The 14,121-nt window shown below is 38.0% G+C and overlaps 1 protein-coding gene across 8 annotated transcripts in view; it reads left to right on the top strand.

The window, feature by feature from the left end:
* Positions 1-14,121, top strand: part of CCDC138 (coiled-coil domain containing 138) — a 144,074-nt gene that overhangs the window by 127,976 nt on the left and 1,977 nt on the right. For 4 of the 8 annotated variants that reach the window (XM_053665266.1, XM_053665265.1, XM_037138368.2 and 1 more), the window contains one exon: positions 13,392-13,530. In XM_053665266.1, coding sequence (XP_053521241.1) covers positions 13,392-13,530 — 139 coding nt within the window. Of the gene's footprint in view, positions 1-5,731; positions 5,833-12,794; positions 12,906-13,391; positions 13,531-14,121 lie in introns of all 8 variants that reach the window. The other 4 variants (XM_037138367.2, XM_037138363.2, XM_037138360.2 and 1 more) reach the window with 2 other exon arrangements.

Here is a 14,121-nt window from a genome sequence, read left to right as displayed (position 1 = left end):
GAAGCAATGGGGTACTCCATCTGTATGTGTGCTTTATGCTAAGTTATGTTATAGTTAGTGCTGCTGCAAGGGGTTTTCTTCTTCTTCTTCTCTTCTACTCTTTCCCCAGATTTGTCTTTTCAGATATGAGAAATTTTATTAGCTACATAGGTATTATTTTTGCAAAAGCTGCTAAACCATTTCTTTAAGTATAGGTTAAGATCTGCATATTGATTTACCTCAACATATTTATTATGAGCACAATATTTCTTTTTAGATTGAGGGCTTCTGATTATATCTGTTTGGGGCATTAGTGTATATTATATAGTAACTTAGTAATGTAACTCTTAGAAAATTACTTAGTGATTTATTTTCCTGCCAGTGGTTGAAACTTATTACTCACTTATTTGGATTAAGCTGTGTGAAAATTTGAGTGTAATTTTACTTCAAAGAAACCTTTTTTGATCAGACTTATTTTTAAACTATATTTTATTCATTATGTTAATAAAGTTGTCCCAGTTTTTCTCCCTTTGCCCCCCTACACCAAGCCTCTCCCCACTCCCTCAGGAAATCCCCACATCGTTGTCCATGTGCATGGGTCATGCATATATGTTCTTTGGCTACTCTTATTCCATATGCTCAATTTTACATCCTCACGACTATTCTGTAACTACCAATTTGTACTTAATTCCTTCACCCTGTCTCCACTCCATTTGGCAACCATCAAAGTGTTCCCTGTATCTATTATTCTGTTTCTGTTCTGCTTGTTTTTTTGATTCAGTTATTTTTCCATTAAAAAATTGTATTGTTATTCAAGTACAGTTTTATGCCTTTTCTCCTGCTTCAAACCCCCCTCCCCAGTCATCCCCACCTCCCACCCCTATTTCCACCTCCCCTTGGTTTTGTCCATGTGTCCTTTACAGTTTTTCCTAAAAACCCATTTACTGTGTCCCCCATTATTCTCTCCCATCTCCCCTCTGTTTACTGTTCATTTGTTCTTAGTTTCAATGTCTCGTTATATTTTGCTTGCTTGTTTGTTTTGTTGACTAGGTTCCAGTTAAAGGAGAGATCATATGGTATTTGTCTTTCACTGCCTGGCTCGTCTTACTTACTTTACTGCTCTCCAGTCCCAACCATGTTGTCGCAAAGGGTAGGAGCTTCTTTCTTTCTGCTACATAGTGTTCCATTGTGTAAATGTACCATAGTTTTTTGATTCATTCACTTACTGATTGTCACCTAGGTTGCTTCCATCACTTGGCTATTGTGCTGCTATGAACATTGGGATGCGTATGTTCTTTCAGATTGGTGTTTCAGGGTTCTTAGGATATAATCCTAGCAATGGAGTTGCTGGGTCAAAATGCAGTTATGTTTTTAGTTTTCTAAGGAAATTCCATACTGTTTTCCATAGTGGTTGCACCAGTCTGCAATCCCACCAACAGTGCACTAGGGTTCCCTTTTCTCTACATCCTCTTCAACACTTCTTGTTAGTTGCTTTGTTCATGATGGCCATTCTCACTTGTGTGAAGTGGTGTCTCATCATGGTTTTAATTTGCATCTCTCTGATGGCTAGAGATGCTGAACATCTTTTCATAAGTCTCTGGACCCTTTGTATGTCCTCTTTGGAGAAGTATCTGTTCAAGTCTTTGCTCATTTTTTAATTTTGTTTTTGTCTTCCTGGAGTGGAGCCATGTGGGTTCTCTATATATTTTGAAGATCAAACCCTTATCTGAGGGATCATTGGCAAATATGTTTTCCCATAAAGTTAGTACTCTTTTCATTTTAATGATGTTTTCTTTAGTCACGTAGAAGATTTTAATTTTGAGATCCCATTTGTTTATTCTTTCCTTTATGTTCCTTGTTCTATGGGATATATAAGTGAAAATATTGATGCATGGTATATCTGAGATTTTTCTGCCTATATTCTCCTGAAGGACTTTAATGGTGTGACAACTTATATACTTACTCTTTTAATCACCTTGAATTTATTTTTCTGTATGGTGTAAGTTGTTGATCAAGTTTCATTTTTTTTGCATGTAGCTCTCCAGCTCTCCCAACACCATTTGTCGAAGAGGCCACTTTTGCTCCATTTTATGCTGCTGTCCCCTTTGTCAAATATTAATTAACCATAGAGACTTCGGTGTATTTCTAGGATCTCTATTCTGTGCCATTGATCTATGTGTCTATTCTTATGCCAATACCAGGCTGTTTTGATTACAGTGGCCTTGTTATATACTTTGATATCAGGTATCGTGATCCCTCCTACTTTGTTCCTCTTTCTCAAAATTGCTGCAGGTATTCAGAGTCATTTATGGTTCCTTATAAATTTTTGAAGTATTTGTTCTATATGTGTGAAATATGCCATTGGTAGTTTAATAGGTATTGCATTGAATCTCTAAATTGCTTTGGGTAGTATGGACATTTTGAAAATGTTATTGTTCCAACCCATGAACATGGTACATGCTTCCACTTGTTTGTGTCTTCCTTAATTTCTTTCTTCAGTGTTGGTAGTTTTCTGAGTACAGTTAACCTCCTTGTTTAGGTTTATTTCTAGGTACTTTATTTTTCTTGTTGCTATATCAAATGGTATATTTTTTCTGATTTCTGTTTTTTGATATTTCATTGTTGGTATACAAAAATGCCTTTGATTTCTGAATATTGACTTTGTATCCCACTGTTTTGCCAAATTAATTTATTAGGTTGAGCAGTTTTTGGTGGAGTCTGTAGGATTTTCTATGTACACTATCATGTAATCTGCACACAATGATAGTTTTGTTTCTTCTTTTCAAATTTTGATGCCATTTATTTATTTTCTTTCCTGGTTGCTGTGGCCAGGACTTTCAATAGTATGTTGAATAGAAGTGGTAGAAGTGGACAACCTTGTCTTGTTTCTGATATTAGTGGGAAAGTTTTTAGTTTTTGCCCATTGATTTGTAGGTCTTGTATATGGCCTTTATTATGTTGAGGAATGCTCCCTGTATTCCCACTTTGCTGAGTGTTTTTTTTTTCATCTTGAATGGGTGCTATGCATTATCAAATGCTTTTCCCCCATCTACTGATATGATCATGTGCTTTTTGCCTTTGCTTTTGTTTATATGATGTATTACATTTATTAATTTTTGAATATTTTACCATCATTGCATCCCTGTGGTGAATCCCACTTGATCATGGTATATGATATTTTTAACATATTGTTGTGTTTGCTTGGAATATTTGTTTCCAGCCCTTCACACTTTCAGTCTGTGTAGGTCTTTTGTTCTGAGGTGGGTCTCTTCTAGGCAACATACATGTGGGTCATGATATCTTTTCCATTCAGCTACCCTATGTCTTTTAAGGGGAGCATTTAATCCTTTTAAGTCAAGATTATTACTGATAGGTACTTATTCATTGTCATTTTTTCATACCTGTTAGATTCAGTTTTTGATAGATATGTATTTGTTGCCTCTTAGTTATTGATACATATGTATTTGTTACCACTCTGTTTTTTGTATTTTTATTTCTTTTGGCTGTTTTTAAAAAGTATCTTATTGATTATGCTATTACAGTTGTCCCATTTCCCTTCCCCCATTTATTCCCCCCCAACCCTGCACACCCCCTCCCATGTCATTACCATCTTTAGTTCATGTCCATGGGTTGTATGTGTAAGTTCTTTAGCTTCTACATATCTTACACTATTCTTAACCTCCCCTTGTCTATTTTCTACTTACCACTGATGCTACTTATTCTCTTTATGTTCTCCCCCCTCTCCCTTTCCCACTTCCCTGATGATAACCCTCCATATATCTCCATTTCTGTGATTCTTTCCTGTTCTAGTTGTTTGCTTAGATTGTTTTTATTTTTAGGTTCAGCTGTGAATAGCTATGATTTTGTTGTCATTTTACTGTTCATATTTTTTATCTTCTTTTTCTTGGATAAGTCCCTTTAACATTTCATATAATAAGGGCTTGGTGATGATGAACTCCTTTAACTTGACCTTATCTGAGCAGCACTTTATCTGTCCTTCCATTCTAAATGATCATTTTGCTGGGTAGAGTAATCTTGGATGTAGGTCCTTGCCTTTCATGGCTTTGAATCCTTCTCTCCAGCCCCTTCTTACCTGATAGGTTTCTTTTGAGAAATCAGCTCATTGTCTTATGGAAACTCCTTTGTAGGTAACTCTCCCCTTTTCTCTAACTGCTTTTAAGATTCTCTCCTTCTCTTTAATGTTGGGTAATGTAATTATGATATACTTTGGTATGTTCCTCCTTGGGTCCAACTGATTTCGGACTCTGATTTTCCTGGCCTTCCTGAAAGTCTATATTCTTTGCCAGATTGGGGAAGCTCTCCTTATTTTTTTCAAATACGTTTTCAACTTCTTGCTCTTGTTCTTCTTTTTCTGGCACACCTTATTTTTGTTGGAATGTTTAAAGATGTTCCAATGGTTCCTAAGCCTCTCCTCATTTTTTTGAATTTTTGTTTTTCATTTGTTCTGGTTGAATGTTTCCTTCTTCCTACTGCTCCAAACTGTTGATCTGAGTCCTTAGGTGTTCACCAGTGTGGGGCAACCCACATTCCTGCATTGTGATGCTATATGTGGGGAAGGGGTATGAAAGGGAGCATTGCCACTTGCTGTGCTGGTTTTCAGTCACTTCTCCCACTACCCACAATCAAATTGGGTCCTTCTGGTGCTGATTCTAGGGTGGATGGGTTTGTGTACATTCCAGGACCCTGTGGGTCTCTTCAGCCAACTCTCCTTTGAGGCTGGGAGGTTTTTCTGCTGCTACGTCAACCCCCACAGGTATTTTCAGTCAGATGCTTTGAGACTTTATTTCCCTGAATGGGAATCCTGGGTTGTGTGGTCTGTCTTGCTCCCCAGTTGCTCCTCCCTGTTTATCTGCATGGGAATGTGGGATTGCCCAGTCCACAAGCTACTGCCTTGTCTGGTCTTTTAGCCACTGCCTTGCCCAGTGCAGTCCTCTAGCTGCTGCCTTGCCATGAGTGCTCTCTACCTGGCTGCCTGTCTCCACCCCTCCTACCAGTCTGGATGAATGTTTCTTCTCTAATTTCTTAGTTATCAGACTTCCATACAGTTCGATTTTCTGTCAGTTGTAGTTATTTTGTTTTGAAATTTGTTGTTGTTGTTCTTTTGGCTGTGTGAGGAGACAGTGTGTCTACCTACGCCTCTATCTTGGTCAGAAGTTTTCTTTTGGCATGTTTTAAAGTTTTATTTCAGAAATAGTCTGCATCTTAAAATAGAATGTGTATGTTCCCCAGTCCTTCAGTTACAATATATTTCTGCTTTTCTCAATCATAATACCATGTGTTGGGGTGTGCTATTGCTACCCTCCCTAGATTCACACATGACAGGATGTAGGCTGATTTTCCTGAGCTCACAGCAAGAACTCTCTCCTGAACCTGTTTGCTATTTTCTTATGAGGGAGGTTCAGAGTGAGCATTATCACATGAGAAGAGATTCTCCTTTTATTCCTCTTATTTTTCAGTCAAGGCAACTGATCCAAAAGAAGAGATGAAACCCAGTTCTTTGGGGGTTTTTGTTTGTTTCTTTTGTTTTTTTCTGTACCCAATACGCAGCTACACCTCAAATTTAAGAAACCTGTTTCTTGCCCCATCTTCCTGTTTGGATTGCTTTCTAACTGCTTCATATGTCTGTGTGCACACATGGGTGTGACTTAACTTAGGTACTTAAATATCACATGTCTTTTTCATGATTTAGAAATTGTGACTAATTGCCTTTTAATGATAATTTTTCACTTAGCACCTAAATTGCTGGAGGAAATGACTAACAGCCTGATAGGACCTAGGGTGGTACAGTACTGTTGTGGTCACTTTGCACCTGTGTTTACATGGAATTTCAAGGTCAGTGAATGTATTCACGTATCTTTTGACTGCTTGCTTTACTCCCATTCCAGTCCTGTCTTCTGAGTCTTACTGTCACCTGTGCACGACTGCCAGCTTGCCCTGGCTGCTGGAGTTTATTGTTTGAAGAGCACTTTAAATGCTTACTCCACTGTAATATGCCCTGACAAGGACTGGACAAAAGCTTGAAGTTTCACCTAGTTCTGACTTTTTTTAGATGTGTACCTCCTTCTCATTGGTTACCATGACTGCACTATGTGCTTGATCAACCCTCACTGCCATCCTGCTTCATATTTATTATACACAGAACCAGTCTTACCAGCCACCTATTGAAAATCCTGCAGCCTCCCTTTGCCTAGAGTAGGGATGGCAGATAGTTCTTTTTGGGTGCCAATTCCAGGTTTTTGGTGATGGCTGTCTGAAGTTTAATAAAGTGCTATGATTTGTGATTTCTGACATGTGCAGGGAGAGGCAGTGAGAGCAGATGTGCCACTTCATCCCTAACCAAGAGGATAAGGTGTGAACTTTTAAATATGGCACATAAGACCCTCTCTGTTTCTGCCTACATGTCTAGAATCATTTATCATCTCCCAGCCTGCATCCTTCCTCCATGCCCTGCTTCTCCAACACCCTTGCCATCACACCAATGTGACTTTGCATCTGTTGAACTTCTACCTGAAATCCCTTGCCTCTTGTTTCTCCATTCCCATCTCATCCTTCCACACTGGATTCAACACCTTTGAAGCCTCCTCAAATTTTTGCCACGTAGTCAGACCTCACAAGATCATTTCCTTCTTTCTCTAGTTTTGCATTGCATTCTGTATATATATAGTAATATTCACACATTATATTATAATCATTTAATTATATGTCTGCTCTCCTACTAGGTTACTTGATAGAAAAGTCAATATCGACTGAGATCCTTCAACACTTTAGACACACTGGGAGGTACTGCCAATCCAGGAAGCCCAGTGGAGTAGAAAGAGGGATTTTTGAAGCTGACTTTCTGATCATTACCAATGTAGAAGATATGTCATTTCTCTGAGTCTCAGGCTATTCATAGTGTACATTGGGAATCATAATGCTTATGCTAGATTATTGAGTGGTTCAGAAATAATATTTTTAAAATGTTAGCATATTCTTCAATAAGTGGAAACTATTATTGCTCATCTAGTTTATCTTTAGACTAATTCTGTGATGTGCAAGAAGATTTAATTTAATTAATTTATTTAAAAAATTTGTCTTCTTTTTAAAATTGTTATTCAAGTACAGTTGTCTCCATTTTCACCAAACCACTTCCCCTGCTCCAGCCATCCCTACATACCACCCTTGATCCTACCCACCTTTACTTCATATGCGTGTCCTGTATAGATGTTCCATGATGATCCCCTTTCCCCCCCATTATCCCTGCCCCTCTCCATTGTGGTTATCGAAGTTTGTTCTTTATTTCAGTGTCTCTGGTTATATTTTGGTTGTCTTTTCATGTTGTTGATGAGGTTCCACTTATAGGTAAGATCATACAGTATTTGTCTTTCACTGCTTGGCTTACTTCACTTAGGATAATGCTCTCTAGATCCCTTGCTCTAGGGGACATATCGGTGAAAATATTGCTGCATGGAATACCTGAGGTTTTTCTACCTATGTTCTCTCCTAGGACTTTCATGGAGTTGTGACTGATATTTAAGTCTTTTATCCATCTTGAGTTTATCTTTGTGTACATTGTGTATCTTTGTGAACATTGTTTATCTTTGTGTATGGTGTACATTGGTGGTTGAGTTTCTTTTTCTCTTTTTTTGTATGTAGCTATCAAAATCTGCCTACAATATTTGTTGAAGAAGTTTTTTTTTGCTTCATTTTATGTTCTGACCCTTTTGTTGAATATTAACCATTGAAACTTGCATTTATTTCTGGGCTCTCACTTCTGTTCCATTGATCTATGTACCTATGTACCTGTTCTTATGCCAGTAACAGACTGTTTTGAATACTGTGGCCTTGTAATATAGTTTGATCTCAAGTATTGTCATCCCTACTACTTTGTGCTTCTTTCTAAAATTGCTGTGGCTATTCAGAATCATTTATGGTTCCATATACATTTTTGAAATGTTTATTTCATATCTGTGAAATATGTCATTGGTATTTTAATAGGGATTGTGTTGAATCTATAAATTGCTTTGGGTAGAATGGACATTTAAGTGATGGTAATTTTTCCAACCCATGAACACAGTATATTCTTCCATTTCTTTGTGTCTTCCTTAGTAGTTTTCTTCAGGGTTGTGTAGTTTGCTGAGTATAGATAGTTCTATCTTCTTAGTTAGGTTTATTCCTAGGTACTTTATTTTACTTGTTGCTATATGAAATGGGATTTTTCCCTTTCTGTTTCTGTTATTTGTACTATTGTGTGTTCATTTTCTTTTGTTTCCAGGAACTTTTTTATTTTTTACTTAATCTCATTGTTCACCCATTCATTGTATAATGTCATGTTATTCAGTTGCCATGATTTTGAATGTTTTTGAGTTTTCCCATGAGCTTGGTTTCTAGTTTCAAGCCCTTGTAAATATGAGAAAGTGCTTGATATACTTCAGTTTTCTTGAATTTGTTGAGGCTTGTTTTGTGTCCTATCATATGGTCTATCTTGAAAATGTTCCATGTACATTTTAATAGAAAATTTTCCATGTGCATTTCAAAAGAAAGTATTTTTCTTCTTAGAGATGAGAGGTTTTATATATATGATTTAAGTTAATTTGATATAGAGCTTCAGTCAATACTGTCATGTCCTTATTGATATTTTGTTTGGAAGATCTAGCCATTGATGACAGTGGGGTGTTAAAATCCCCTACTATAAATGTGCTTCTGTCTATATCTTTCTTGAAGTCCTTCGAGATTTTCCTTATATATTTGGGTGCCTCTATGTTTGGGGCATATGTGTTTACAATAGTTGTCTTCTTGGTGGATTCTTCCCTTTAGTATTATGAAGACTCCTGTGTCTCTTTTTATGGACTTTGTTTTGAAGTCTGTTTTGTCTGATATAAGTATTGATACGCTGGCTTTTTTTTTCCTATCCATTAGCTTGAAGTAGTTTTTTCCAACCCTTCACTTTTAGTCTGTGTAGGTCTTTTTTTCTTAGGTGGGTCTCTTGAAGGCAGCATATGTGAGGGTCATGATATCTTATCCATTCAGCCAATTGGAGCATTTAATCAAATTACATTTAAGCTTATTATTTGTAGGTAATTACTCATATTTCCACATTGTACCTGTGTTCCCCTCTTCTTCTTAAAGCAGTCCCTATAGCATCTCTTACAGTGCTGGTTTGGTGGAGTTGTAATCTTTAATTGTACTTTTGTGTGGGAAATTCCTTATTTCACTTCCATTTTATGGGAGCCTTGCTGGATAGAATAGTCTTTGTTGTAGGCATTGTCTTTTCATTACTTGGAGTATTTCTTGCCATTTTTTTCTGGCTTGTTGTCTTTCTATTGAGAAATCAGCTGCTAGCTTAATCGGAGCTCCCTCGTATGTCACTTTCTATTTCTCCCTTGTTGCCTTTAAGATTCTCTGTCTTGAAATTTGGTGTTTTAATTCTGACGTATCTTGGAGGGGTCCTCTTTGGGTTCATTTTGATTGGGTCTCTCTGTGCTTCCTGAACGTTTGTGCCTTTTGTCATTATTTTGTCAAGTTTTTTGTCATTATTTTCTAAAACAAGGTTTCTATCCCTTTCTCCTTTTCGTCTTCTGGTATTTCTATGACTTGAATGTTGTGCTTCATGTTGTCCTGAAGTTCTCTTAAGCTGTCCTCATATTTTTTGAGTCTTTTTTGTGTTGCTGCTGTACTTAGGTATTTCTTTCTGCCATGTCTACCAGTTCACTAATTTGGTCCTCTGTTTCATTCAGCCTACTTGTGATCCTTCTAGTGTATTTTTTATTTCAGAAATTGTATTCTCCATTTCTTCCTGGTTCTTGTTTCTACTTCCTTTTTCATGCAGTACCCACTCAGTTCCTGGTAGTTGTCTGTGAGTTCCTTGAGCATCCTTATACCTATTCTTTTGAATTCTGTGTGATAGATTGCATGCCTCCATTTTATTTATCGCTTTTCCTGGGGATTCTTCTATTCTTTTCAGTTGGGGGTTCTTTCTATGTCTCCCCATTTTAAGTGAACACATTTCTTTGTTTCTGGGTTTCCAGGAACTCTGCTTTGCCAACTTCCTTCATGGAGTGATCTTCTATGCTAGGGGTTCTGTGGGACTCTGGTGTGGTCTCTTTGATCTCCTTAGCTCTATGGTTGCCCTTTCTTCTGTTTGTATGGGCTCTCTTACTTGGGCTTTACCTGTTGGTAGTTTCTTTTTTGCAGGGTTCTCCCCTCAACTATATTTACTGTTAATCATAACTCCCAACTTGTCTTGTATGGTACAGGTGTTGGTTAACAAAGTAGTATTACCAGACAACCATACCTACACCAGCAAAAGAATCCCCCTACCACATCAACAATTGAACCAAGGTTTATAAATGTCAAGAGAGATTGCAGATATTATAAGATATGACAAAAGGAATATGACTAAAAGAGGGATAAATGTTATTGAGTGGTAAGAGGGAGGAAAATTGATAAGAGTTAGGATAAAACTGAGGCAAAGAAAGAGAAAGAATAAAGTTTAAAATGTAAGTGAAACACAAAAGAGCAATGGGAACTATAGAGCACAAAAGGGGATGAGTATACTATAACATTTCAAGTAAAATTGAAAAGGTACTGGACCAACAGCAACAAAATTGCCGAAAAACTACAGCGAGGTCTATAGCAATGACAGCCGAATGAGGTTTATTTTTTATTTTTATTTTTATTTTTTTTTGGGGGGGTTAAGGTATTTCTCTTCCTTTATTTTTTTTAATATTAAATTTTATTTAGTTACTTTTCAAGTACATTTTTTTTTTATCTATTTCTCCCATCCCACCCCACCCCCCCACCCGGTCTCCCCTCTCCCTCCCATTTCCCCCCCCCCAGTCCTCATCTCTGTGTATTTCATACTTGTTCCTCAAAATCCCTCCCCCTTTTCCCCCTTAAGTTCCCTTCCCTCTCCCCTCTGGTCGCTGCCCACTTGTTCTCTATTTCAGCGTCTTTGTTTTTATTCTGTTTGCTTGTTTGTTTTATTCTTTAGCTTCCTGTCAAAGGTGAGATCATATGGTATTTGTCCTTCAATGCCTGGCCTATTTCACTCAGCATAATGCTTTCCAGTTCCATCCATGTTGTTGCAAAAGGTAGTAGCTCCTTCTTTCTCTCTGGTGCATAGAATTCCATGGTGTATATGTACCACAATTTTTTGATCCATTCATTTACTGATGGTTACCTACTTTGCTTCCAACTCTTGGCTATTGTAAATTGTGCTGCTATGAACATTGTGGTGCATAGGTTCTTTGAAATTGATGAGGTTTAATAAAGGTAGAATGGGAATGAGAATATTGCAGAAAAGCGAAAAGTGAATATGAGATGTCTACAGTAAAGAAAAATGATTTTGAGAGGGTGGGGGAAGTTAACTAATAAGAGCAAGGAGAAGCCCTGGCTGGTGTGGCTCAGTGGATTGAGCGCTGGCCTGCAAACCAAAGGTTGCTTGTTCAATTCCCAGTCAGGGCACATGCCTAGGTTGCAGTCCAGGTCTCCAGTAGGGGGTATACAAGAGGCAATCACACATTGATGTTTCTCTCCCACTCTTTCTCCTGTCCTTCCCCTCTAGCCTAAAAATAAGTAAATAAAATCTTAAAAAAAAGAGTAAGGAGTAAAGCCCAGGTTGAGAGAGGGGAAAACAGAGAGAGAGAGAGGCAACAATGAATTAAAATTCCTTACTCAATTGATCAGGGGCAGGGGGAAGGAGAAATGAAGTAAGACAGCAGGAAAGCATTCTATGGGATTTGAAGTACAAACAGTGAGCAAATAGGAGTTCCTTCAGAGAAGAGCAAAAACCATGTTATTTCACCCAGCTAACCACAGGTTATAAAAAGTGGAAAAGAAAGAAGACTCCTATTAGATGGGGAAAAGAATGTGAGCTGACATAAGAAAGAAGAGCACTTATAAGCAAAAAAACAGAACAAAACAAAATAAATAAATGGAAAACAAAAGAAATTTTTTAAAAAATCATCAGGTTCTGATGAAGAGCAGAGTGAAATTTGTCTCAGCTTCTGGTTTCTCACCTTCTGACTTCTTTCTGGATTTGTCTTTGTGTCTGGTTTTCTTTTAGCTGCAGGACTTTTTGTCTTACTCTTGAAAAAAAGGGGGAAAGAAGCCTCTGCCAATTGTTAAGCCCGCCCAGCTTCTTTTGCAGATCTTCCTGGTTCCTGCAGGCAGTTGGTGGCTGGGTTCTGTTTTTCCCTTCCTGTGGTTTCACAAGGATAGTGGCTCTGTCTGAGTTACAATAATCACAGGTGCCCAGTTTCCATCCCACACCCTCAGAGCACTGTGCAGTCTGTCCTCTCCACTCTGAGCCATTGTGCCAGGCTGGCACAGATAAACTACCTCGTTCTGAACTCTTTTGATCAATCTGTGAGGTGCAGTGTGTGGGAGAAAATCGTGGCCATACTCCTCCATCTTTGTTGGCTAGACCACTACATGGGACCTTAGTTCCCCTTTTTAAAAAAGTCTCTTTGTGGGCCACTGCAGCTCCAAGCCACTGCCTGGATTTTTATACACTCCAACTCTCTGGCAAGTCTAGAGTTTATTCGGGTCATGGCCAGTTGAAGCCCACCTTCTTTCCCAGCTCTAGGTGACACTAGGATCTCCCAAATTCTCTGGCACTGTCCCAGCTGGTGTCAGTCTCCCCAGCCTGAGTACATGGCTGGCAGTTTGTGCTTGTTGCCTTTTTCACCCGCAGGGACTTTATTTGTTCAGGTCTCCTTTGGCGTGGGTCTGGGATTTCCCCACCCTGAGAGGGGAGGGAACCCCTAAGCTGCTATCACTGACCCAGCTCTCTTCCACTACTCCTATGGCAGCCCCAATCTCTGCACCAGGTCTGGGGACCGTTTTCTTGGCCTATTCCCCTACACCCTTACCTCCTGTTTTGAAGCATGCGCTGCACGCTTTGACTTCCAAACTTCGTATAGGTAAGATTCTGTCGGCTATTCACTTTGTTTTTCAGAAGATTGACTAGGGATCCCAGTTTGGGTGCATGAGCAAGTGGGCTCAGCTCCTACATTGCCACCATCTTCTCCTACATTGCCACCATCTTCTCCATGCCCCCAACAAAAATTTGTATTGCTAATTATTTAAATTCATCCTACTGTTATGAATTTATTCAAGAAATGACTTTGCTTCTATTGGTCAAGCATAGGGTTTCTTCTCAATTCTGTTTTAATAGAAGTTTGATATTATGGAAAATAATCTTGTCTTTGGCTTGCATTGTTCAACAGGAGATGGTGGATATTTTAATTCTTCAAATGATGATAATTTTGCCCCAAGTTTATGCATGAAAAGAATGAAAATTAAATCAATATTTATAAATACCCTATACAATTCTGGTTTTATTTCATTTCCTAATGTCTTTTTTAGGCTACTCTCTAACAGTAAAACACCAATAATTTGTTTTGCAGAATCCTTGCAGCCTTTTCTGGAAGCCTGTAGCAACAATTTATTTTTTCGTACTTGCTCTGTGCTGCTTCGAACCCCTAAGCTTGATCTCCAAATACTAGAAAAGCTCAGTATTATTCTACAGAAACTTTCAAAAATCAAGTAAGAATTTTTAATTTCTAATGTGTTTGATTGACAGATGTCTTATTGTGATCATTTAGACCTTTCTGAATTCTATACTAGTCTAACTTTGATTATTAAATCAAAAATTTCAATTAACATGTAGAAAATTAAGATTCATAAATATTAATATTTATCTAAGACCATATACTTAGTGAAACAGTAGAATTAGAATTTTGATCTAAGAATATCTTAGTTTTTCTACTAAATAAACTTTATTTATTTTTTTAGACATTTTTATTTATTTATTTTTTTAGAGAGAGGAAGGGAAGGAGAGAAGGAGAGAAATATCAATTTATGGTTGCTTCTCGTGAGTCCCCTGCTGGGAACTGGCCTGCAACCCAGGCATGTGCCCTGACTGGGAATCAAACCTCGATCATGTGGTTCGCCGGCCCGCGCTCAATCCACTGAGCTACACCAGCCAGGGCTCTACTAAATAAACTTTAAATGCCACAGACAGAATATGTCTGGAACCGAGTGATAGTGTCAGAACAAATTATTGCACATTGGTATTTTGTACTACCGCAGGTGAAAGTAAAAAAAAGATAATAAAAGTATATTTTTCAGGTTCTT

Source organism: Artibeus jamaicensis, unplaced genomic scaffold (assembly GCF_021234435.1).
Source record: "Artibeus jamaicensis isolate MK-2021 breed Jamaican fruit bat unplaced genomic scaffold, CSHL_Jam_final contig_399, whole genome shotgun sequence".
Lineage (NCBI taxonomy): Eukaryota > Metazoa > Chordata > Mammalia > Chiroptera > Phyllostomidae > Artibeus > Artibeus jamaicensis.
This window is presented reverse-complemented; position numbering and strand designations above follow the sequence as displayed.